This window comes from Ornithorhynchus anatinus, chromosome 21 (assembly GCF_004115215.2).
Source record: "Ornithorhynchus anatinus isolate Pmale09 chromosome 21, mOrnAna1.pri.v4, whole genome shotgun sequence".
Taxonomy (NCBI): domain Eukaryota; kingdom Metazoa; phylum Chordata; class Mammalia; order Monotremata; family Ornithorhynchidae; genus Ornithorhynchus; species Ornithorhynchus anatinus.
In genome coordinates, this window is record NC_041748.1 from 22,904,685 (window position 1) to 22,931,080 (window position 26,396).

The 26,396-nt window shown below is 53.0% G+C and overlaps 2 protein-coding genes across 2 annotated transcripts in view; one reads left to right on the forward strand and one right to left on the reverse strand.

The window, feature by feature from the left end:
- The window catches only part of CRKL (CRK like proto-oncogene, adaptor protein), a 44,714-nt gene extending 21,386 nt beyond the window's left edge, over positions 1-23,328 (forward strand). Inside the window, exons 2-3 of the mRNA XM_001507457.4 lie at positions 1,620-2,076; positions 19,527-23,328. Of these exons, the coding sequence (XP_001507507.2) occupies positions 1,620-2,076; positions 19,527-19,661 (592 nt within the window). The 3' untranslated portion in view covers positions 19,662-23,328. The remainder of the gene's footprint in view (positions 1-1,619; positions 2,077-19,526) is intronic.
- Positions 23,329-24,266: 938 nt separating this feature from the next.
- The window catches only part of LOC100087831 (T-box-containing protein TBX6L-like), a 33,768-nt gene continuing 31,638 nt past the window's right edge, over positions 24,267-26,396 (reverse strand). Inside the window, exon 11 of the mRNA XM_029049614.1 lies at positions 24,267-24,302. Coding sequence (XP_028905447.1) covers positions 24,267-24,302 — 36 coding nt within the window. The remainder of the gene's footprint in view (positions 24,303-26,396) is intronic.

Here is a 26,396-nt window from a genome sequence, read left to right on the forward strand (position 1 = left end):
GAATATTGCCTGCTTGCTCTCTGTCGTACTCTCCCAAGTGCTTAGTGCTCCGCTCATCGTAAGCGCTCCGTAAATACGACTGATTTCCTCCTCCCGTACACAACCGTCCTCATTGGAGAGGTGGTCTTTCGTGGAGACCCCATCCGTTCGGCTTCTGGATTTACCTCTCCACGGAAGCAGCTTCCGCCAAGTTGGCCGAGTCCTCCTGGCCAAAGGGAGGGTTTCGGCCGGGGGAAATCCAAACTAACCCGTTTGGACACAGCCCACGTCCCACGTGGGGCTCACAGTCTTCACCCCCTTTTACAGATGAGGGAACTCGGGCCCAGAGAAGTGAAGCGACTCGCTCAAGGTCACACAGCAGACAGGTTCTCCCCTGGGTTTGTGCCCAGCCGAATGAGTGGAAAATACAGGTAGCTGGGCATGAAGGGGCGAGTCTGTGGGTTGCTGGGTGGATGTACAGAAGCAGCGTGGCTCAGTGGAAAGAGCCCGGGCTTGGGAGTCAGAGGTCATGGGTTCGAATCCCAGATCTGCCACTTGTCAGCCGTGTGACCGTGGGCGAGTCACTTCACTTCTCGGTGCCTCAGTTCCCTCATCTGTAAAATGGGGATGAAGACTGTGAGCCTCACGTGGGACAACCTGATTACCCTGTATCTACCCCAACGCTTAGAACGGTGCCCTGCACATAGTAAGCGCTTAAATGCCAACATTATCATCATTATTATTCTTATTATTATGTACGTAAGGGTCGGCAGTTCCTCCAGAGGGAGTGTGGGTGGGACAGCCCTAGGATGCCAGTACTCTCAGGTTTTATGATTTCTGTGCTCATCCTCAAGAGCTGTGGGAAAAATTGGCACAGTGCATGTGACGGGCCATGGTGAGGTTGGGCCCAGACTGTGTTTCGGGCCCTGCAGCTTGGGCCACTGATTAGGTGCCCACCTTGCCCGAGGGGAAGAGGGGATGGACAGAGAGTCTCAATAAGCAGGGCCATTCCCCGTCCAGACCAGTGGGCCATCCTGATGAGCCTGCTGACGGGTCATCGGGAGGAGTCCTAGGTCTTTCCTGCCTGAACTCCCCTTTCCTTTTGTCCCACCCCCTCCCGTATCGTCCTGACTTGCTCCCTTTATTCATCCCCGCTCCCAGCCCCGCGACACTTACGTCCATCTGTCATTTATTTTATCTGCATTAATGTCTGTCTCTCCCTCTAGACTGTAAGCTCGTTGTAGGCAAGGACTTTATCGGTTTAATTTTCTAGTGTACTCTCCCAAGGGCTTAGTACAGTCCTCTACACGCAGTGAGCGCTCAAGAAATACAATTGAATGAATAGTTGCCCTCCGGGGCGACCTGGGGCACATCACTTCACTTCCCTGGGCCTCGCTTCCCTCACCTGTAAAACAAACGGGGATGAAGACTGTGAGCCCCAGGTGGGACATGAACTGTGTCCAATCTCACATCTACCCCAAGGCTTAGTACAGTGCCTGGCACATAGTAAGCACTAAGATACCGTTTAAGAAAGAAAAAAAAAATGGGGCCCGTGCCCCAGGCCAGCCAGCCCTGAGCAGGGGAAGGAGGCTGAGTGGGTGCGTTTCCTTGCAAGTGACTTTCCTTCTCTTCCCATTCAGATATGCGACCCCGCCCATAGGCTCCTCCCCAGCACCCAGCCTGCCAGCTGGGGAAGACAGTCTGGAATACGTACGGACTCTTTATGACTTCCCCGGGAACGACGCCGAAGACCTCCCGTTCAAGAAGGGAGAGTTCCTCGTCATCATAGAGAAGCCGGAAGAGCAGTGGTGGAGCGCCCGCAACAAGGACGGCCGCGTCGGGATGATCCCCGTTCCCTACGTGGAGAAGCTGATGAAGCCGGGGAAGCACGGAAACAGGAATTCCAACAGCTACGGGATCCCGGAGCCGGCACACGCCTACGCCCAGCCTCAGGCCACGACTCCTCTGCCCTCAGGGCCTGGCGCTCCTGGAGCCGTCATCACCCCTTTGCCATCCACCCAGAACGGACCTGTCTATGCCAAAGCAATTCAGAAAAGAGTACCGTGTGCTTACGACAAGACGGCCTTAGCCCTAGAGGTAAGCGTGACCGATGCCGGCTCTCCGTCGGGCGAGTCCCCCTTGACACACATCCCCTCCTGTTCCCCGCCACCACCCCCCAACCCAAGACCGTCCGCCGGCACTTGTCCTTCGTGTACAAAGACCGACCTTCTGATGGTAGAGTTCAACCACCCTGGGCACACGAGAAGGCCGTCCTTTGTCGCGTTGTTCCGTTTAATGTCTGTGCGCCTCATGCTCTCTTCCCTTTGACCTCCGTGGCCCTCATTTCTTCAGAAGGTTTTTCTTGAAGTGAACTGCTCCGCGACAGAGCGTTTACAGTCGGTGAATCGTATTTATAAAGTGCTTTCTTTCTGTACCGAGCAAGTGGGCCAGGACCGTGTAATGATATAACAGACACGTTCCCTGCCCACAATGAGCTTACAGTCTTGAGAAAGCTATTAGGCAGAAGAGGGGAATGAAGACCCAAACAGGACAAGATATCCCGGTAGCGGAGATCTCAGACTCCCTCTGCCAATAGCCTATGGGGGCCTGCCATGGTCTGTCTTCCTTGGGTTTTGGAAAGTTTTTCTTGGGTCCTAATTTCCCGTCAGAGGAACGTCCCTCTAAACGCACCTCTCCGCCGGGATGTGCTGTTGCCTGAGGTTCCCTTAGACCGTTCTCTTTAGGCATTTCCCCTGCCCTTCCTGGCTTTGGGTTACCTGATTTCAGCTTTCTCTCCAGCCCTTGTTCGGGTGTCCTGCTCCTTCATTCAGTCGTATTTATTGAGCACGCACTCTGTGCAGAGCACTGTACTAAGCTCTTGGGAGAGTAGAGCATAGCAATAAGCAGACACGTTCCCAGCCCGCAAGGAGCTTCCAGTGTAGAGCCTGCTATGGCTCATTCTCATCCCGTGGCCCAACCGGCGAGAGGTGAGCGGAGCTTCGATTCCAGGAGGCCGGCCGCATTGCGGAACCGGAGCCGGAGAGGAAGCTGCCGTTGAGTCGCCGGCGAGGGCGGAGCCAGTGGGCCCCGCTCAGAATCCATGGGCCCCGGGAGTCCAGGCCAGGCCGGAAACACAGCTTCCTTCTCCCGCCTCCCATTCTGGGCTCTGTCCCCCCCAGGTCCCACTGCCTTGTGAGTCACTTCCCCTCTCAGCATGACAGAAGGGCTGACTTTCAGCGGCTCACATGCCTCCAGGAGGTCAGAGAACCCAATGGAGGGTGAACACTGAGTCAATCGGTATTTATTGAGCTCTTACTAGGTGCAGAGCACTGTACTAAGCTCTTGGGAGAGGACAGTGCATCAGAATTAGCAGTCACGTTCCCTGGCCACAGCGAGCTGACACTCTGGAGGGGGGAGACAGACGTTAATAGGTGAGGGGAGCCCACCAAGCCAAACTCCAGAGATACGAACCAGGTCCAAGAAGCACTCCTGAGTAAGCTCGCTGTGGGCCGGGAATGTGTTGATTGTTGTTATTGTACTCTCCCCAGGGCTTAGTACAGTGCTCCGCACGCAGTAAGCGCTCAGTCGGTGCGCTCGAATGAACGAACAGCCCTCTGCTTACTGCACTCCTCTAGACGGAGCGGCAGCCACGGCTCCGAACTCCTTCACTTCCTATTTCTGTTTCCACCTGGCCTCGGCTGGACTGATCACCCATAGGACGGGTCAGGTTACGGCCTGCGTCGTTGAGGTTTCTAAAAGAGTGCCTGGGAGGCGGGTAGAAGCAGGGCATCCATTTGAAAAAGCGCCATGGGGACGGACTTAATCATGAGGAGGGGAGATGCGGATTTAAGAGAGGTTGGTTGGGGGTGGGGGTTGCACCATTGCCGGGAAGGGTCTGGGGGAGGGTCCCCAGTCGGTGGCCACCTAACTGGGGAGTCTTGCTGACTTCTCTGCATTGGAGACTGTTCTGGATCTCAACCAGGGTTCAGGAACCAATCTCCCCCGTCATTTCCCCCTTTTCTCCCGCAGGAGAATTGCTGTTGGTTCGAACGCTGTTCACGCTGGAGAGCCTGGCTTTTGGCCCAGTGAGCGGCCAGTGTTTATGCCGCATGATTACAGGGGAAGAGTTAGATCAGTCGTCTTCCAACAGGCCAGCTGAAAAGAAGGATCGTATTTGGCTAGGTCGGAGTCCAAGAAATTGCATCTGTCACAAAATGCCGTCTCACCCCCCTGGCCGTTCTGGGTACTTAGGTTCTTTTTTATCATTTGTATCTGGGTTTGTGTGGAAATGTTTTCAGAAGCCCTGAAGGTGGCTCTGAAATGAACCCTGTTCTGGTTTAACGAAACGGGATCGCTCGCTCGCTCTCCTGGGAGCGTTGTAATTGGGTTCTCGAGAAAACGATGAGGCGGTAGACGGAAACCAAGACCCAGATGGGACAAGATGTCCCGGTAGCCGTGGCCTTAGACTTCCATCTGACAGGACCCCCATGGGATTGCGATGTCTGCAGTGATCTCTCTTCCTTGGGTTTTGGAAAGTTTTACTTTTGTCCTAATTTCCTGTTGGAGGAGCATCCCTCTAAATGCAAATAATACTGAAAAGCCAGGCCTGCGGCGAACCGTTTTCTCCCTTGGGTTAGTCGCTTAAATTTGCTGTACCTCCGTTTTGTCATCTGTAAAATGGGTGTTAAAATTCTCATTCTCCCTCCCCTTTAGACTGTTTACCTCTTGTGGGCCAAGGACTATATCTGCTTTGGCGTGTATCAACCTCAGCGCTTAACAAATATCCCAGTTATTGTTATAGTAGTTATTCTTATTACTTCTACTGTTAATATTATCAGTAGCAGTGAGGCCTAGGCCATGAGGGAGAGCGAACCGCCCCAGAGTTGCCTAAAAATTGAGAGCTCTCAACCCTAGATTATTCCAGAGAAGTGAAGGTAACCCTGGTCCCCCGGGGCTTTGGTGGGGACAACACATGTCATATAAATTTTTTTTTTCACTTTTTCTTAATTACTTCATCAAAAGACCCAACAGCTACACATGGAAGCTGTGTAACTGCCTTTTCGGTAAAGTGGTGTGTGTTAAGCCCTTACTCTCTACTATACTAAGCACTTGGGGAGGGAGAAAATATCCAGGTTGATCACAGTCCATGTCTCACATGGGGTTCGCAGGCTGAAACGCCATTTACAGACGAGGGAACTGAGGCCCAGAGAATTGAAGTGAATTGCCCAGTCACATGGCGGTCAGGTGGCGGAGCCCGGATCAGAACCCGGGACCTCCGACTCCCAGGCCTGTGCTCTCTCCACTGGGCTACACTTCTTCCCAATATCTCTCCTCCTCCTCCTCCTCCTCCTCCCCCCGGCGAGTTTTATCAGATGCAGGGAGGTGTCAAGGAGGGAGCGTGTGCATCTGTGCAGTTGGTTGGATCCTGGCTTTTCCTTGAGCCACCTCGGAGGAGAGCCGACCAGATCCCACCTCCTCGCCCACCGATACTCCCAAGTTCTTGCCTCCCTCCCTGACCGGGCCCAGCCACTGCCGAGTGTCCAGTCTCCAGGGATCCAAGCGGCTCCGATAGCCCACCTGACTTGTCCGACACATCCGGGCACGAATCTTAGGGTCCACTTGGGAAGAGGAGGCGGCCCCCCGCGAGACCGAGTGGCCCTAAAGAGAGTAAATCCCATATCCCACTTTCTCTCTGACCAGTATTTGTCAAAGGATGGGGCGGGCCCGAGGGGGCCAGTATAGGAGGCGTGGAATCGGAAGGTGTCGGGACAGTCCGTTCGCCAAATCAGCCTTTACTTTTTGCTCGGGTCGGCGCAGGGGGTCCGGGCCTTCGGGGAACCGGGAGGAAGGGGTCCCGGGAGAGGTTCCGGGGATCTGGGCCGAACAGGGGAGGTGGACACGGACCCTGAGCTCGCTGACCATCCGCCCTCCGGGAGCCGCTGCTTCTGCTGCTCAAGCCGATCCTTCTGGAGCGCCGCTCAGCTTCGGGACTCCGGGAGCGTTCCTGGGGCCTCTCCAAGAAGCCCCCCGGTAGGGCTGTGGGCATTGTTCATCCCACAGTGGTCAGCTGAATGGGGGGACCCAGCTCACCACATTAAAGGGTTGGGAGAAGCAGCCTCCCCCCAAAACCATCCCAGTCATACCCCTCCACTGAGGTTACGGAGGAATTAAGAACAGCCACGGGCATTTGGGCCGGGGCGGGGTGGGTGGGTTGCTCTGGTAAGACAGGGAAGGGACACGCTTTGCCGGCTGGAGTCATTGGATTTTCAGTCAGTCCTATTGATTGAGCGCTTACCGTGTGCCGAGCACTGTACTGAGTGCTTGGGAGGGCACATTCCCTGCCCACAACGAGCTTACGTTCTAGAGGGGAAGACAGACGTTAATATAAGCAAAATAAATTATGGATATGTACACACGTTCTGTGGGGTTGGGAGTGGGATGGGGACAAATAAAGGGAGCAAGTCAGGGTGGCGTAGAAGGGAGTGGAAGAAAAGGAAAAGAGGGTTTAGTCGGGGAAGGCTTTTAGTCAGGTAAGGCCTTTTGGAGAAGGTGTGCCTTCAATAAGGCTTTGAAGGGTTGGAGGGGAGTAATCATTCATGGCACTGCGCCCAGTGAAGCCTTAATCTGGCGTCATCAACTCCTCAGCCCAGATTGGTCATTGAATGGCCGGGGCAGGCACTGTTTGGTTTCAAAAATCGAATCTGTTGAAGTTTTCAGTCATCGTTAACGGAATATTTAAAGAAGAACTACCCGGGAATCAGAAACCGAAGTCGTTTTTCTCTGCGGGAACAGATCCTCCCAAATATAGATTATGAATGTGTTCCATTGCAGAAGTTGCCTACTGCATCAGGAGCTATTTTTAGATGACATTTATAAACTCGTGTCTTCAATCGGCTCCACTCTGGATCCCGCTGAATGGTTGGCTGCAGCTGACTGCCACAGATGAGCAGGAGCGTGCTTGAATTCGCATGTGTGGTTAGAGGAACTATTTTTTTTTTTTATGGCATTTGTTAAAAACTGTTCTAAGCCCCGGGACAGATAGAGATGAGGTGGGACGCAGTCTAAGCAGGGAGTGAACCCCCCTTTTACAGTTGAGGAAACGGGGGCACAGGCTTGCCCGAGGTCCCACAGCAGGCAAGTGGCAGAAATGGAGTTAGAACACAGGTCCTCTCCAAGGCCCAGCCTCTTTCCACTAGGCCACCCTGCTTCGTATTGCATCTTAATCCCCGCAAGAACAGCAGACGGCACCCCTGGTTTGAAAAGCCGGAGTATCTATGCGAGCTGGGGGAAGAGCTAAACTATAAAGGCATGTTCTGCCTTTCTAGGCGATTGGAAATCTTTAGAATTTCCAACACGTACTTGCCCCAAGCATCCTCCCTTTATCCCTTCAGCTGTTCCCTAATGGAAAGCAGACCTGAATGTTAGGAAGGAAGTTTTTTAATCTCTACAATGGTTTAACAAAGTCTCAGTTGAACCGCGGGGCTAAAAGGCAAAGTTGGAGTGGGGAGAGAGACCCTTGAGTCTCAGGTGGCCCTAGGCAGATGAAAAGACTATAAATTATTATGGACAGGGACCCGGTCTATTTATTCTTCTATTGTACTCTCCAAAGTGCCTAGTACAGTGCTCTGCACGCAGTAAACTCTCAGTAAGCAACATTGAATGAAGGAATGAACTCACTTGCAGGGAGAGAGAAGGCAGGGACAGGCTCTAGGAAGCGCTCTCACAAAGACACAAAAAGGGACATACCCTCAGAGAATCTGTCTCCCACCTGCGCCCAACTGTGAGCTCATTGTGGGCAGGGATTGTCCCTCTTTATTGTTGTACTTCCCCAGGTGCATAGTACAGTGCTCTGCACACAGTAAACGCTGAATAAATAGGATGGAATGAATTGCTTTGTTAAAAAGCCTGAAGACAATTTAGATTATTTGCCAGGTCCGGCTATCCAGAGGCCTCTCCCCACCCCCAGCCACATTAGTGAGGCTGAAACCCGTCTGGGAGGAAGTGGGATGTCAGGAACTTGTTCTGAAAGGAGATGGAGAGAGTTTGGACAGAGGAGACCAGAAGGGTGGTCCTGATAGAGGCCTCGGCTCCCCAGGGCGGGGGGTCGGCTGGGGGGCGGTTAGGGGAAAGTTATCAAGCGGCTCCGGCATCGCTGCCTTTTCCTGGCCGGGCTGGAGGGGACCAGCTGCCGGGGGCAAGAATCCCCATTCGCCTCGGCCTACCAAGTTGAGCGAGGCCAGAGGCAGGCTGCTGTTTAACGACAGTAAGAGTGGTGTGTTAAGCATTCATCGTGTGCTAAGCACTCAGGTTTGTAGATAGATGCAAGATAATCGAATTGGACACAGCTCCGGCCCCGCATGGGGCTCTTGGTCTAAGCAGGAGGGAGAACCAGACCTGGATCCCCATGTGAAAGATAAGGAAACGGGCCCAGAGAAGTCGTTCGGCCAAGGTCACCCAGCAGACGGTCGACGGAGCCGGGATTAGTACCCAGGTCCTCGGATCACCTGCCCCGGGCTCTCCCCACTGGCCCCCACGGCTTCGCGGATGAACCAGAGGGTCAGTCGAGGGGGCAGAGAGGATGCTTTGGGAGCCGTGTTGAGGGTTGAGCAGAAATGGGGATGACTGGGCTTGGAGGAGGCAGAGGGAAGCAGGTTGTGGTTGTCCAGACAAGCAGTGAGCGGAAACACTCTGTAAGAAGTCGGCTGATGTTGCCGCCGGCCCCGGTGGGCTCACAAGTGGCCGGGAGGCTTAGACCAGGGCCAGGGGCCACACGTCCCCAGCGCCCTTTGGCCACTCAGCCCATTCCTCAGTCGAGGAAAGCGCCCTGCCGGGCCTGGCTGCCTACCGGTCAGACCAGCTCCCCTCAGCCCTGTAGACTGTAAGCTCATTTGGGGCAGAGAATGAGTCTTGTTTATTGTATTATACTCTCCCAAGCACCTAGTACGGTGATCTACACGCAATGACCGCTTAATAAATACGAGTAACATTGACTGGCTGCCTGGGAACAGGTGGGAAGCGGCTGATTGGGAAGCTGTTGGCGAAGGTACAAAGTGTAGAATAATAATAGTAACTGTGGTATTTAAGTGCTTACTATGCGCCAAGCCCTTTACTAAGCGCTGGGGTGGATACAAGCAAATCGGGTTGGGCACGAACCCTGACCCACGAGGGGCTCACAGTCTAAATCACCATTTTACGGATGAGGTCACTGAGGCCCAAGGAAGTGACGTGACTTGCCCAGGGTCACCCCGCTGACAAGTAGCGGAGACAGGATCAGAACCCACGGCCTTCTGATTCCCAGGCCTGAGCTGTATCCGCTGCGCCATACCGCTTCTAATTTCAGCAGCTGTGATGAAGCAAAAATGAACCCCACGACTAAGACTCCCGATGGTTTAAAATAGCTCGCGGGTGGGAGAGACTAATTTTAATCTCATTTTGGGTTATCCAGGGTGGGAGTCATTCTCGTTTACCAAATTAAGTTTCAATTTCCACGAGAATGAGAATGTGGTAGCTCTCCTGAGCACCGCTCTTAGCTGCCGGACTCATCTAGCCAGGGATAAAAGGCTAGGCCAAGTGTAAGGACTTCGAGGTAAAATCGGCGAGAGAGGAATCGACTGTTTTCGTGTCTCCCCCCGCCACCTCCTGTCAGAGGTTGATTTGGACTGGTTCCGTTGTGGAAGAAGACCCTTCATTCGTTCATTGTCGTATTTAATGAGCGCTTACTGGGTGCAGAGCACTGTACTGAGCGGTTGGGATGTACAGTTGGGCAACAGGTAGAGACAGTCCCTGCCCAACAGCAGGCTCACCGTCTAAAAGAGGGAGACAGACAACAAAAGAAAGCAAGGAGACAATCCGTCTGGCGGTGGATCCATAGAGTCTTCTCGGTAAAAATCCGGAAGTGGCTTACCGTCGCCTCCTCCCGCGCGGTAAACTCAAGTCTCCGTCATCGTTACTCTTGCCGTTATTGTCATTTTTGCTGTGTTCTCCACCAGGCTCACCATCTCCCGGAGAAGGGAGGGCAGGTATTTCATTCCCGTTAGAAAACCGAGGTTCGGTAGCAGCAGCAGCAGGATTTTAATGAGAACCCCTTGGGGCACGGTGCACTCTCCTAAGCACTCGGAAACTCCCAGGTGAAATGACCTGTTCCCTAACCGCCAGGAGCTTACATGCCAAACGAGGAAGTTGGCCGTGCACATATTTACGGAGTCAGCAAAGTAAGTCATTTTGAAGTCCCATGGTATAGTGGAAAAAGCAGAGGCTTGGGAGTCAGGGAACTTGGGTTCTAATCCCAGCCCCGCCACTCACCTGCTGTGTGCCCTGGGCAAGTCACTTAACTTCTCTGGGCCTCGGTTTCCTCATCTGTGAAATGAGTCAATACCTGTTCTCCCTCCTACTTAGTGTGGGAGCCCCAGGTGGGAGCTGATCATCTTGTGTCTGCCTCAACACTTAGGACAGCGGCGTTTGGTACATAATAAGCGCTTAGCAAAACCTAATCTTGACATTGACTGGGTGACTTGACACCCCCCCGCATAAGCTCTCCACACCTACACCACACACAACCAACCCCTCCCCGCCCCGAGGGCGTGGGTGTTACTTACAGTGTTGGGCCAACCCCCATTTCAATCCAAATTCAAGCGTCCGAAGCTCGTGAGGAAACTTCCTGAGTGGATATTCCAAGTCACCCAGTTTATTTATAAGTGTTTCTGAGCCAGATACCATAGACAACGGGAATCAGTTGAATTTAGATCTTCTTTCTCTACCAGAAGAGTCCCAGGCTGTGGGCTGCCGAGGTCAGGCCTTGCCAGGAGACAAGAGAGAAGCGAAAGGGGCCGTTCCGCAATAGTAGCGAGTGGGCAAATCCCCGGTGTCGGTGTTAAGAAACACAGCCGGTAGTGTTCTAGTCTGGTCAGTCCAATTTGTCCCTCTGCTTGCCTTAATAATTACGGTACTTGTTAAGCCCTTACTATGTGCCAAGCACTGGGGTAGATACAAGTTAGGCAGGTTAGACACAGTCCCTGTCCTACACGGGATTCCCATTCTTAATCCCCTTTTTTGCAGATGAGGTAACTGAGGCCCAGAAAAGTGAAGTGACTTCCCCAAAGTCACACAGCAAACGTGGCAGAGCAGGGATTCTCTTGAGTGCTTTCCAAGTGCCAAACACCGTATTAAATGCTGGGGTGGATTCAACGCAAGCAGTCCGGTCCCTTCTCCACATGGGGCTCACCCTTCATTCATCCAGTCATATTTATTAAGTGCTTACTGTGTGCAGAGCACTGTATTTAACATCTGAGCGAGTACAGGACAACGTGTCCATACAAGAGGGGGAACAGCTTTCACACCCCCATTTTACGGAGGAGGAAAGGGAGGCCCTGAGAAATGAAGTGATTTGTGCAGGGTCTCGCAAGTGGCAGAGCTGTGATTAGAACTCAGGGTCCCAGGGCTCGGATCTCCGGCAGTCGACTTGGGTGGGGGACCCCATCAACCCCAAAACCACCTCCCGGGGAGGGGTTCGGCCCCAAAGACTCGGACACAAGCCCGGACTGGTGCGGGCCCTTGAGCAGGGCTTGGGTTGGGGCCAAATTGGAGGGTTTTAATCCTTCCCTAACAAGGCCCCAGAGCACATTGTGGGCATCGTTCGGATACTTCGCTACCTCGTCATTGGGGCGGGGTGAGTCGGCGCCAACTCAGGAGTGACCGACGCGAGGAGGACCAGCCGAGGTGTGCTCTGAAGGAATGTTCCAGAGATATCAGGCAGCCCCTGCTGTCTGAAATGTTTTCCTCCCGATTTTTGTTTTTGCCGAGCCTTCGGGGCGGGTCCCCAGTCATTTCTTCTACAGAGTTAAGGGATGGTTTCAAGAGCTGTGCGCTCGGTTAGTTTTCAGGAGATGCTCCGAGGGTGAGAAACGGCTCCAGCACACGGAAGAGAGGTCCCCTGGCCTCTCCTAGGGGATAGAGGCTGGCCCTGGGAGGCAGGAGAACCTGGGTTCTAAACGCGCCTCCACCACTTGTCTGCTTCGCGACGTGAGGCAAGTCACTTCCCTTTTCTTGGCTTCAGTTACCTCATCTGTGAAATGGAACGAAGACTGTGAGCCCCATGTGGGACAAGGATTGTGTCCAACCTGATTAACTTGTGTCTACCCCAGCATTTAGTACAGTGGCTGGTGACTTAATCACGACCACAAAACAACGAGTCTCTGACTTTTTGCAGTTGTACAACTGGGGCTCTAGGCCGTAAAATGAGTTGCTTTTCAATAGGTTTTCTGCTTTTTGATTGTGTTAACGCTTTCCAGATGAAAGGGAAGTCATAAAAGCAGCATGGAGAAGTGGACAGAGCATGGGCCTGGGAATCAGAAGGTCATGGGTTCTAATCCCAGCTCTGTCACTTCTCTCTTGTGTGACCGAGGGCAAGTCCCTTCACTTCTCTGTGCCTCAGTTACCTCATCTGCAAAATGGGGATTGAGGATGTGAGCCCCACGTGGGATAGGAACTGTTTCCAACCCGCTTTGCTTGTATCCACCCCAGCGCTTAGTACAGTGCTTGGCCTGTAGTAAGCGCTTAACGGATGCCACAGTTATTATTATCCAATGCTTAGAACAGTGCCCTGCTCCTTGGACAATGCTTGACGTGTAGTAAGCGCTTAACAGATGTAATAATTATTGTTGTTATAGTTCCCGATCAGTCGATTTTAAACCCGGAATCCCCTTTAAGTCCAAGCTCTGGAAATTCCTGGCTCAGAGGTGCCCAGGAAACTCGACTGGACATCTAATCACCCACTCCCTTTGCCAAGGCTTCCGTCTCCGAGTTGCCGCTTCATGGAGCTGGACCAGAGAGAACAGGAGGGTGACCCGCAAAAGGCTTGAGGAAGTAGGAGCATTAAGATACTAGAAAGACAGTGGAAAAATTAAAGTTAAAGTAGAGCCTTTTGCGTAGTCGCTCCCCAGATGGCATCCAGGAGGCGGTAACCAGTGGAGATTTGAGGCCTTCGGTGAGCTCAGTAGATGTGTCTTCAGGAGGCAGAAATCTGATTTTCTAAAGGGTCAGGTGAGGAGCAGCATGATCTAGTAGATAGAATACAGACCCGGGAGTCAGAAGGACCTGGGTTTTAATCCCGGCTCCCCCTGTTATCTGCTGTGTGACTTTGGGCAAGTCGCTTCACTTCTCTGGACCTCGGTTACCTCCTCCAAAACAAGGGGATTACGACTGTGATCCCTATTTGGGGCATGGACTCTGTCCACCGGGATTAATTTGGATCTATCCCAGAGTTTAGAGCAGGCCTTGCACATGGTAAGCATTTAACAAACAACACTAAAAAAAAATGGTGGGTTGGGGCTGTTTTTTGGTCCAGTCTTCAGGCCGCGACTAGAAGCTGAGCAGGTTTTGATACGTTCATGGAGGCCACTGGCCTTGTTGCGAGGTTGCTGCCAGGGCCTCCATCAGTGGGCACAGAACGTGGAAACTCTTGCTTCAAGATCCACAGGAGCTGTTTGCCGCCGGGACACAGCGTGGGACTTGCGGGCCGGACCGCAGGGAAGGGGCGCCTGGGGCAATCTCCGGATCGCCGAATCACTCCATCAGTCGAATTTATTGAATGCTTACTGGGTGCAGGGCACCGTATTCACTGCTAGGAAGAGGACAACAGACTTGGTGGACATACTGGCCGCCCTCAACGAGCCAAAGCCTGGAGTCCCTTTCCGTGTTGGACTTTTGAAGTCTCAGCTCGGGTTAAGCGGGATCCGCCGGCAGCCCTTCCTCAGAACTAAATCGCAGCGAGGAACCGGCCCACACAGTGGACTGTAAGCTCGTTCTGGGCAGGGAATGTTGGTGGTTGTATTGTCTTCCGAGCGCTCAGTACAGTGCTCCGTGTACGGTGAGCGCTCAGTAAATACATTTGACTAGGGTGGACCGACTAGAACAGTAGTCCGCCTTCCGGAGCCTCCCTCTGCCTCCACGAATGGCTCCTCCTCCTCTCCACCTCACCCCCACCCCGCCAACAATCCTCTCTCTGCGAGTTGACTCTAGAGGGAGGGCTTGGGCGGATACATTTTTCATATTCGAGTAACCGCTACGGTATTTCTTGCGGCAAAGTAGGTGCTAAGCACTGGGGCAGCCCCGAGGTGAGCGGCTGACAGCATCCTGTCAGTGGGGGAGTGCCTGAAGGGGTGCAGGGAGAGGTGCCGCGGCATCGGTGTTGTTACGGCGATTCGATCCCCTGCAGAGCTGATAAATAACCACAAGCGGATCTTGGCTGAAGCCTCTTTCCTCAGTGTAAGAAAAAAAAAAATGCACACAGGCTCACAGAGTAGACCCTCAGTCAGTCAGCGGTATTTACTGAGTGCTTCTCGGGTGCAGAGCGCTATGCTGAGTACTTGGAAAATATGATAGAGTTGTCAGGGGCAATTCCTACCCACAGGGAGTTTACCGTCCACGGGGGAGCTTAGTGGTCTATGGGGTTTGGGCGGGGTGTTGGGGGGGAAGAGTGTTGATGCTGTAGCAATTTGATTCCCCCTCCCAAGTAGAAAAATGGCCACAAGAGCATCTTGATTAGAGCCTCTTTAATGAAAAAAAGCCGTCCTACATAGGTGCACACGTGCAGAGTAGATCGCCAGTCCCTCCGTCATGCCATTTACTGAGCACCGGTTATGTGCAGAGTACTGTACTAAGCTCTTGGGGAACTATAATACAATAGAGGAGGTACAGACGATCCCTGGCCACAAGGACGCTTACAGGGACCACACGGACCTGCACGAGAGAGAGAGCCCAGCCCTTCCTCTCTCCCTCCCTGACTGCAGTGGGAAGGAGAGGGAGCCCATGTGGAAAGACTGGGGGTGAGGAGGTATCTTGGGGTGCCCAGAGGAGATGGAGCAGGACAGGCTTCTACCCCCGCGGGGTCTTTCTGAACCTTGGCTGCGATTCTGCCCTGAAGATTTGGTTACTGAGCATTGATTTTATAGCAGAAGATCTTATGCCCCAAGTTGCGGTCTTTACAGTTGGCTTGAACGGTCCTATGGATTGTCCCTCCTCCTCGTCTTATTTGGCTTCCTTCCCTTCCCCGCTTTTAACGGAAGGGCCCATGAGAAAAGCGATGAAACCCATCTAGTCATTTCGATTGAGCAGCTCTGGTTTGCAGCTCGGTAGGCGAGGAGATGGAAGCCGTTCGTGACAATGTGGTTTGGCGTTCTGGTAGGGTAGAGCTAGCCTTCCTTTTAGCACACCCAAAGGAGAGTTGGCTGCAGAGCCGTTACCCTTAAATAGGGGCCTTGGTGTGTAACCTCAAAGGAAGCAGCGTGGCCTCGTGAAAAGAGCCCGGGTCTGGGTCAGAGGAACTGGGTTCTGATCCCGGCTCTGCCAGTTTGCTTGCTTTGTGACCATGGGTGAGTCACTTCACTTTTCTGCGCTTCCAGTTTCCTCAACTGTAAAGTGGGGATTCAATCCTGTCCCCTCCCGCTTAGACTTTTAGCCCCATGTGGGACAAGGACTGGGTCCGCCCTGATAAACTTGTATCTACCCCAGCATTCAGAACGGTGCCTGACACAAAGGAAGCGCTTAACGAATACCATCATTTTTTAAAAAGGGGTGAGAGGGGGCGGGGGGTCGAGGTGCCCTCCCGGAGGACTGACATTCAGGGAAGAGATTATGTAAGTGTAATTTTGAGGGGGTGGGAAAGGAAATTTTGTTTAGTGATATTTAAGCGGTTACTATGTTCCTGTTACTGTACTAAATGCTGGGGAAGATACAAGATAGACAGGTTGGACACAGTGTATGTCTCCCATGGGGCTCACAGTCTTAATAATAATAATAATGTTGGTATTTAAGTGCTTACTATATGCCGAGCACTGTTCTAAGCGCTGGGGTAGAGACAGGATAATCAGGTTGTCCCCCGTGAGGCTCACAGTTAATCCCCATTTAAAAAAAAAAAAAGTTGGTATTTGTTAAGCACTTACTATGTGCCGAGCACTGTTCTAAGCGCTGGGGTAGGCATAAGGGAATCAGGTCGTCCCACGTGGGGCTCACAGTCTTAATCCCCATTTTACAGATGAGGGAACTGAGGCACAGAGAAGTTAAGTGACTTGCCCACAGTCACACAGCCGACAAGTGGCAGAGCTGGGATTCGAACTCATGAGCCCTGACTCCAAAGCCCGTGCTCTTTCCACTGAGCCACGCTGCTTTTACAAATGAGGTAACTGAGGCACAGAGAAGTGAAGTGACTTGCTCCCAGTCACCCAGCTGACCAGTGGCAGAGCTGGGATTCCGACCCATGACCTCTGACTCCCAAGCCCGGGCTCTTTCCACTGAGCCACGCTGCTTAATACAAGCGTGTTATGAGTGGGGAACGTATCTGCTGATTCTGTTCTACTCTCCCAAACGCTTAGTACACTGCTCTGCACGTAGTAAGCACTCAGAAAATACGACTGATTAGTCCCCATTGTACGGATGAGGTAACGGAGGCACAGAGAAGTGAAGCGAATTGGCCGCGGTCACGTAAACAAGCGACAGGGCCAGAATGAGAACCCGGGTCTTCCGACGCCCAGGCCCAGACTCTTTCCCCTAGGCCACATGACCCTCTTGTAAACCTAAGGTTTCCCCTGGTTCAGAAAAGTTTGCTCTCTGCTAGGCGACTGTAAGATCACTACAGGCAGGGAAAGTGTCTTTTTATTGTTGTATTCTCCCAAGTGCTTAGTACAGTGAGCGCTCTGCACACAGTAAGCAGCGTGGCTCAGTGGAAAGAGCCCGGGCTTGGGAGTCCGAGGTCATGGGTTTGAATCCCGGCTCTGCCTCTTGTCAGCTGGGTGACTGGGGGCAAGTCACTTTACTGCTCTGGGCCTCAGTGACCTCATCTGTAAAATAGGGATGAAGACTGTGAGCCTCATGTGGAACAACCTGATGACCCTGTATCTACCCCAACGCTTAGAACAGTGCTCCGCACATAGTAAGCGCTTAACAAATACCAACATTATTAGCAGTAGCGGTAGTAAGCACACAAAAGATGCAATTGACGGACTGCCCGAGATGCCCTTTGACTGGCGGCACCACTGGTTCTGTCGGGAGAGGTCCACCCCCAGCCCCCATCAAGTGGAAACGCCCCTCGTGGAAGAGCTGTGGGTCCCGGAAGCTGGAGGGGAGACCCCGAAAGCCTGGGGGAGAAGAAGTAGGAGGGGTGGTGGGGTGGACTGAAAGCCCACCCGGTGCCACGCTCTGCCCCCAGAGCTTGGGAAAGTACAAGAAGTAGTGACGCGTTTCCTGCCCACAACAAACTTATAGTGTAAGCAGCCCAGCTGGGGAATCTTACGGTAGTCATTCCCGCCCCCAGAGTCCTTAGCCTCTCTCCCGCTTCCCCCTCCCCATCTCCTGGGCACGGGTCTTCTTGGCCTTCTCAGTTTTTTCCTTATTGGGCCACCCAGCTGACCTGGGATCGGTGTCATCTATTGTCCGGGACCCAGAGCCGAAAGAGTGCCAGGCAGGGATCCTGCACGTGCCGCTCACCGCCCGCCCCGGGACCCCTCCGAGCTCTAACCCCAGCCCCACGATGAAGCAGATGAACCTTGAACTCTCCAACTTTAACCTCCTTCCTCCTGCCTAGAAGCCGCCTCCACGGGGAAGGAAGCTTCGGGGGTAAGGTCAGAGGGGACGACGCCAGCGAGCTTCGCTTCACAAGGTGTTCTGTGTATTTTCCAAACCTCCCAACGGAAGAGTTGTCCTAACTGGACTCCGTCAAAAAGCAGTACGGGGCTCTGAGCCTGGTGGTCTGAAGGTGTTCTTTCCTCCCCGGCAGCCTATAAGAAGACTGTAGATCTGCCTGGGTTCGTTTAGAACAGTGCTTGGCACATAGTAAGCACGCAACAAATATCATCACTGTTATTTTAGTAAATTGCCTTTCTCGGGCCGAGAGGGTTGAGGGCGTCCAGATTGTGGGGAAGGGGAGGACGAATCCTTCGCGAGTCTTGCCTCGCTGTGGCCCGCGGCCATTGGAAAGCTGTTTCCGCCGCTCTGGAAACCCGGCATCCCTACCTCCCGCCACCCCGGGTGTTCGGTGGGGTCCCCCAAGGCCTGAGCGTTGACGGGAGCACAGAACCCGGACCTGCTTGGGTCATTTTCGTGTTGGCCCGGGAGGACCGAACTCGAGTCTTCCAAGCACCAGGTGGACCCAGGTGAACCTCCCCATGCACCCCGCAGCCCGGCCCGGAAAGACCCACTTGCTCAGAATAGGCCCGCACCATCAGTTGACAATGAATAACCTTGCCTCACTAGGGTCTGTAGAGGATAATTATAGTTCCTGTAATGCCGTGATAAAAAATGACTTTGGGTAATAAAGCAAGCAGAAACTCACACTGGTAGAGTTGGGCTTCCGAGGAGCCTCTCCCTCCCCCCCCTCCGAAATCAGAGCCTTGCTCATCAGGCTGCAGAAAAGGTCTCTGTTTTTTAGGGAAAGCTCGGGTCCCCAAAATATCAGGGAATTGCAAGATGTCTCTCAAAACCCCCGGCCGTAGACACGAACGACACCGGAATCTAAAAGCAGGGGCGAGGCAGCGAGTCCTTTCCTGCCAAGTGCCTGGATGTCATTTTCCTCTTGGCTAGATCCATTGGACTGTGAACTTTAATCTGGTGAGAGGACCCAAGCAGCTAAATAACGTTTGGTTATTGTAACCGTGTGAGCACTTGAGCAGAGATGAGAGAAAGGGACACGGTGAGAGCCGGAAAGGGCCTGTCTTTTCCGGGTCAGCCGCTGAAGGAGACGTGGAAATGGTGCCCGGAAAGCCGGGCTGCACATTGCTTGAGCAAATGAAAGGGGTGCGGGGATTCCGTTCATCCGAGATGGGCGGGGGAAGAGCCCGGGGGAAGACAGAACTTGCACCGGGGAGGTGGGCCAAGGGGAGGTGGGCCAAGCCGTCTACGTGGTCAGATCTAAACCCTTTAAGCACTTGATATTCGCCTCAGCCCCTCAGCGTTCAGATCCGTATCTAACTTATTTTAAAGTCTGTCTCCCCTTCTAGACCGTAAGCTCCTGTGGGCAGGGAACGTGTTTACTAACTCTTTTTTTTCCAATCTAGTATTTGTTAAGCTCTTACTATGTGCCTGGCACTGTACTAAGTACTAGGATAGATAGCAAATCAGGTTGGACACAGTCCCTGTCCCACATAGGTCTCACAGATGAGGACCTGAGGCCCAGAGAGGCTAAGTGACCTGCCCAAGCTCAGAGAGCAGACAGGCGGCCGAGCCAGGATTAGAACCCAGATCCTGCACTCTATCCACTAGTCCATGCTGCCGCCTTTTATCTCTATTGCATTGTACTCATCCAAGTGGCTTGGTAAAGTGCTGTGCACACAGCGAGTGCTCAATAAATGCCATTGATTGACATTATTTGGGGGGGTGGGGTTTAAATGTAGGCCAGAGGGGAGTCCCCCTCTGATGGCCCCAACTAGACCTCGCCCGCTCTCCGTTAATTGCTTGGATTGGAGATGGGAGGAGGGGGCCGGCTGACTGTCCGAAGCCAGAAGGTCCGGGCTCCTCGGCGACCAACGTAGTAACGGGCCGTCTTCTTTGCCTCCTTGCAGGTCGGCGACATCGTGAAAGTGACGAGGATGAACATCAACGGCCAGTGGGAAGGAGAGGTGAACGGCCGGAAAGGGCTGTTCCCCTTCACCCACGTCAAAATCATCGACCCCCAGAACCCCGACGAGACCGAGTGACGATCCCCGCGACCCCGCGCACACCGCCACAGCCGCCGCCGCTCTTCCCGCTTTATTTTTTCTGGCTCTCTTTTTAGCAACCTCGGAGACGGCGTAACCGCCTCTCTTCCCGGCAAGTTCCCGGCGTAGCCCGCCGACCAGTGCTCTCTGCCTCCTGGCAGCCCTCGTGTGCCCACCCAGACTACCCAAGCCCAGCCAGTTCCTGAGGCGCAGATCCCATTTGCCGGATGGGTTAATCCAGAAGGGAACCGCCGCTTCGCCCGTAAAGGATCCTAAGCTGGAAAATACTGGGGAAAGCACGCAAGTGGAAAGGAGGTGGAGGGGAAAGAAGATTTTTGAGCTCGGATACTGTCTGGCCAGCTCTGTCACGTTGGGTCAGAAAGAACTGAAACTTTGGGAATTTGACAGCCAAACCTTATGTCTGCCCTATCTGGGCATCTTGTTTTGCCTTTTGGTTAGGAGAGAGAGAGAGAGAGAGAGATTGAAGAAAGGGGAGAATCATGTCCTAGAGAAATGGAATCGGAATAATCGGGGTATTTGGAAGATTTCAAGCTTCTGGTATTGGAAAAAATGGATCCGAAACAAGTTGGGCTTTGGATGACAAAGCCCTGTGCTTGCCTCCCGGCTCCGACGGGTGAAGCGGGTGTGAATCACGAGTAGCAGAACTGTGACCTTTATTTATGTGACGGCTTAGTCCTCGTAAATGGTAGCCTCTGTTGCCCTACTCGCTATCTAGTAAAGTCCAGGTGACTATTGAATGGAGGCCTCTGACCGGCCATTTTAGAAAACTTGTCCGGCTTTGGTAGCTGGAAGGGAGGGAGCTTTTAAAACACCTCGAATCCGACGGCTTCGGGGACCGGGCTTAGGGAAGCTCGGCTGCTGCTTCTCCGGTACCCGTCAAGCCCGGGGCGGGGAGGGCGGTGGAAACACATTTCTAAGTGAGATTTAAAAATTATTGTTCCTAGAAGCCTCGTGTCGAATTAAAGTTATTTTAATAAGCGAGCAGTCTTTTTTTTCCCCACCCCGGCCCCTTCTTCCCCGTCCGTAGGGTTAACAGTTGATCAGACTCCAGCAAACAGAGTTAGGCACAGTGTCCGCGCAGGTAGTTTAGGTCTCAGTGGTACCATCGACCAAACGGCAGAACCCTCCCCAAGGGAGAAGCCGACGGGTGGTCGACCCGATCCCGTAAACATTTGCCATTTTGATCGTATGTGTTTGGTTCCGTTTTCGACTCGGGATCCCAAGCTACTTAAAACCTTCTCGTTCGGTCTTGGAGCGGAACGTTCCGGCTGCTGCCGACGGCGGGAGCCGCTCCGGCGGCCAAACCGGTTTTCCGGACTAATTTAACTGTGAAGTGGCACGGCGTGGGTGAGAGATGGGCGTCGGGGCGGGGCCCCCGCAGGCAACCTCGGCGGTCGGCCCCGCCACCGAGCCAGAAGAGGCCTCGCCCCCGCCCAGAGGCGCCCAGACGTACGTCGAGCCGCACGACCCCGGCCGTACTACTGAGATATAACACGTAGAAACACCGCAACCGCACTAAGCTCATCGCTCCAAGGAGGCCGAGCTAACCGGCGGCGCGATCCGAAGAGCCCGCGATTAGACGGTTCCGTCTCTCTTCGAAAGAACTACTGTAGCACCGTGAATTTACTAACACGCTTCACCGACCCCTTCCCTCCAGCTGTTAAAAAAAAAAAAAAAAAAAAAAGCAGTCGCGACCTCTCCGTCGATCCAGGCAATCGTCGGCCCTGCCCTGGCTCGGTCGAAGAGCGTGCCGCTTCACGGCGACCCAAGTCTTTTGGGTCTCTCCTCCGTCCTGCCGCCCCCCGAGTTTCGTGGGGATCGCGGCTGACCAAGGCCTCCGCGGATCTGGTCGCGCAGGGTGGGCCGCAGGCGAGACGAGAGACCGCCCCGCGGCCCGAAAACTCTGCGCCGGCCAAATCGGCCGGACACCCAGTGGGTGACCGAGGCGAGGGGAGCCTAAAGTCAGTCGGAGGGCGGCGTGAAACCGGGCCGCTTAGAGACCGGGGATAGGGTGGGAAGCCGGGGGTTCTCTCAGGAATCTATGCAAAAATCTCGAGTGCTCTCAAGGCGATCGCAAGAGTACGGGATGGAGGTAGATGGGATGAGAGGAAGCCTGGGAGATTTAAAATTCCTTAGACAATGAAAGGATGCATCGAGTAAGCTCCAATCAGTGACCTCTCCCCCTCTCTAGCGCAGTACCTGGCTATTGCTGTCCTCTTCCGGCAGGGGCCAGGGAGAGGGTCTTGGTCTTCATCCAGAAATGGATTTTAAGACGCGTAGCACCCCGAGTAGATGCTCAAGCAGAAGGGTAAATCGGAAAAGACCGCCGAGATGGCTTTAAGAAAAAAAGGCGATGCTAATCTGACAGAGTTTGAAGAGTTCGAAGCATTTTCCCTTTGAAGTTGTTCGTTCTTGCTGCTTGCTTCCACCCGTGCCACGTCGATGTTGCTTAAAAGCCTCTTCGGGCATCTTGCGTTTTGGCTTCACTGTCACCGGGGACTTGTGTCGGGGGTGTGGGGGGGAAGGGTGGGGGGGACGGTGAAAACGCTCAATCTGAGGCACGAAAGTTTATTTATCATGGACGATTATAGTCAATCAGTGCACTGTTAAGGGGGTGTTTTGTTCCACACTTGGTTGAAAATGTCATTGCTGGGTTTTTAGGCTAGTAGCCGGTGCTTTAATTGTCTCCTGACCAGGAGGCGAGGTTTCTTGCTGAGGGGGGATGGGGGGGTGGGGAGGGAGGGGATAGACTCCTTCCATTGTCTATTATTTTGAAGACTTTGAGGCCCCAGAGGTCATCGGAGTTTAAAAAAAAAAAAAGTTCCTCTAATCAGTGCTCGTATCTCACTGGAGCCACGCTAATGTTTAATTTCCAATTGTTTACAAGGCAGGAGGACCTAAACAGACAAGGGAATGAGTCTTGGGTCATTTGATCAGAGGAACCGGGACTTTTTATTTTTGTAAAGAGGCGAGATGCAGTTTCGTGCTATGTCATGTGCCTGTAACGTAATGTTTGGTTTGCGTTCTTTGTTTTTTGTTTTTTTGTTTTTAAAAGCGTCAACCGAAGGGATACCCTGGGAATGAGTTGGCTCGTCTGGTTTCGGACGACACGGTTTTCGAAGCTCAGCCCTCTCCGTGGCAGGTGGCGGGCCTGCCTGGATCCCGGCAGCCTGTAGGCGCCGGGGTGGGGGTCGGCGACCGGCCAGGGGCCGGTGTTGTCTTTGTGTGTTTGGCTGTCTCCTTTTAAGCTTGTGTCCCAGAATGGTTAAAAAAAAAGCCTGGGCAGGCGGGGGAGGGTGGCTTGGCTCTCGAGACGGTCTTCGGTGTATCTTCATAAAACAGTTCCCAACAGCAACTCTCACGTGTAACTTTAGAGACCGTGAACTTCAGGCAATAATATTTTACATGTAAGCTTTTAAAATTATTTTTGGGGGGGATCATAGCTTGTTTTATTTTTTGTGCTATGAAATTAACAGTATTAAATGACTTATATTCTTAGAATACATTCAGTGTCTTTCTTACAGATTAATGCCTTTTTATTTTCATACTCCATTTTACTCCGTATTACCGGTCCCAGCCTCGAAGCCAGTGTTTTCAGTGGCCTGTTTGTACACGGTCTAAATAAAACTTGCATCAACGTGCAGCATCAACTTGTTTTCTTTAGCTATCAGCCTCTCGGCAGTGTGTCGGCTCTTAGGCGTCCCGTGGGTCGCCGTGTCCTTTACCTCTTACTTCCGGGACTCGGTTCCTCCAGAAAGAGCGAAGGATGACACCTGAAGGTAGAGGAAAGGGTCTCTGCGGGACCTGCCTTCCTGCACTTATCTGGTCTCGATACTCTAAACTAGGGAACGTTCTCCTAATGAAGGACTTGCGGTGTGCTGAGCTCTGGGGTAGATGAGGCAATCAATGAATGGTATTTATTGAGCACCGCACCAGATGCTCGGGAGAGTACTGTGCAACAGAGTGGGCAGATACGGTCCCCGCCCGCAACGATCTTACAGTCTGGATTCAAGATAAGATGATGGGACGTAGTCCCCGTCCCTCGCGGGGCTCACTCTCAGAGGGAGGGATCTCATCCCTGTTTTACAGATGGGGAAACAGAGGCCCAGAGAGGCTGTGACTTCATTATTATTATTACTGTATTTGTTAAGCGTTTACTTTCTGCCAAGCACTGGGAGAGAGACCGGCGAATCAGGTCGGACACAGTCCCTTTCCCATAAAGGGCTCCCAGCCGAAGTAGGAGAGAGAACAGGTATTTATTCCCCATTTTACCGTTGAGGAAACTGAAGCCCAGAGAAGTGACTTGGCCGTGGTCACCAAACCAGCGGTTGTCAGATTTAGGATTGGAACCCAGGTCCTCTGATTCCCGGCTCCGGGACCTTTCCGCTAGGCCAATGCTGCTTGCCCAGGTAACCCAGCCGGTCTGAGGTAAAGCTGGGATCGAGAACCCGCATCTGACTGCCACTCCCTGGCTCTTTCCACCGCTTTGCGCTGACTCTCTGACTCTAAATTCCCCTAAAGCTATTTGGACGCGGTACCCGACGGAGTCGAATGAGGACTGGTGCTGAGCGGGGAGCCACCGGCTCATCCTTGAGGAATCGCCAGGGCCCCGTAGGCTACCTAAAGCCAAGAGACATAGCGATAATCGGTGTCGATCTAACCCAGCAGTCTTTTTTATTTAAATTGGTATTTGTTGAGCGCTTCCCGTGTGCCGGGTACTGTACTAAACTCTGAGGTTAGATACAAAGTAATCAGGTTGGACACTTGTCCCTGTCCCGCGTAAGGCTCACGGTTTTAATCCCCATTTTGCAGGTGAGGTAACTGAGGCCCAGAGAAGCAAGGTGTCTTGCCCAAGGTCATAGAGCAGACAAGTAGGGGAGCCGGGATTAGAACCCAGGTCTTTCTTGACGCTGCCTCTGATCAGGCACCGAGGAACAGGGAGGGAAACTGACGTCTTGGATATCTGACCTCTTGGTTAAACCTGGTCCGGCTCTTGGGGGTTTTTTTAATGCCAGTTTTTAAAATATACAGCCCCAGGTACTGTGGTAGATACAAGTTAATCAAGTTAGACACAGTCTGTGTCCCACGGTATTAATCCCCATTTTACAGATGAGGCAACTGAGGCCCAGAGAAGCAAAGTGACTTGCCTAAAGTCGTGCAGCAGACGAGTGGCGGAGCTGGAATTAGAACCCAGGTCCTTCCGACTCCCAGGCCCGTGCCCTATCCAATAGGCCACACTGCTTTTTGACTTTTCCTTCTTGTTTCCCAGTAGTCAGTCATTCTAGGAGCAGCCCATTTGGGCTTCTGATCTGTCAAATGGTATCTACTGAGCACTTAAAAAAAAATAAACGATATTGGATAAGAGCTTACTATGTGTCAAGCACTGTTCTAATCACTCGGGTAGATGTAAGGCAATCAGGTTGTCCCACGTGGGGCTCACGGTCTTAATCCCCATTTTACAGATGAGATAACTGAGGCCCAGAGAAGTAAAGTAAGTTGCCCAAAGCCACACAGCTGACCCGCGGTAGATCCGGAATTAGAACCCATGACCTCCGACTCCCAAACCTATGCTCTTTCCTCTAAGCCACGCTGCTTCTTGGTAATAATAATAATGTTGGTATTTATTAAGCGCTTACTATGTGCAGAGCACCGTTCTAAGCGCCGGGGGAGATACAGGGTAATCGAGTTGTCCCACGTGAGACAATCTTCATCCCCATCTTACAGATGAGGTAACTGAGGCACAGAGAAGTTAAGCGACTTGCCCACAATCACACAGCTGACAAGTGGCAGAGCCGGGGACTCGAACCCACGACCTCTGACTCCCAAGCCCGGGCTCTTTCCACTGAGCCACGCAGAGCCCTGTTCTAAGTAGTTGGGCGAGTACAGTATTGGAATATGCCGAGCGATGTGTACCGGAGTGCTACTATTCATTGATTCATTCAGTAGTATTTATTGAGCGCTTACTATGTGCAGAGCACTGGACTAAGCGCTTGGAATGGACAGTTCGGCAACAGATAGAGACAATCCCTGCCCATTGACGGGCTTAATCGGGGGAGACAGATGGACAAAAACAAGACAACGTGATCACGATAAATAGAATCAAGAGGATGTACAGCTCATTAATAAAAGAAACGGTAATAAAAATATATACAAACGAGCACAGTGCTGAGAGGGGGAGGAGCAGCGGGAAAGGGGGCTTAGCTGAAGGGGGGAAGGGGCTATGGTGGGAGGGAGGGCGGAACCTGGGGAGAAGAGAGACTAATCAGGGAAGGCCTCCTTTCATTCATGCATTCAATAGTATTTATTGAGCGCTTACTCTGTGCAGAGCACTGTACTAAGCGCTTGGAATGGACAAATCGGTTACAGAGCGCCCCTGAAGGAGTTGGGATTTCAGGAGGCTCTGAGGCAGGGGAGATCCAGGATCGGGCAGTGGATGAGGGAGGGAGTTAGGGGAAGAAGAGGAAAATGGCTTGAGAGGAGCAGCCAGTGGAACTTGGTGCAGCCAACTCCAGCCCTGAGGCTCTTGGTCCTGGCCTCCCTTTTCCCTCGGTGACGCTGGAGTTTCCCCCCACCTTGGGGTCTGCCGCGGTCCTCCCCATCCCCACAGGGCCCGTAGGGCTCGCGGCCCCCAGGAGCGTCCGGAGGCCGCCCCCATCCTTATCCTCTTTCCGTCCCCGCCACCCACGTTCAGCCCGGATGCTTTGCCTGTCGGCC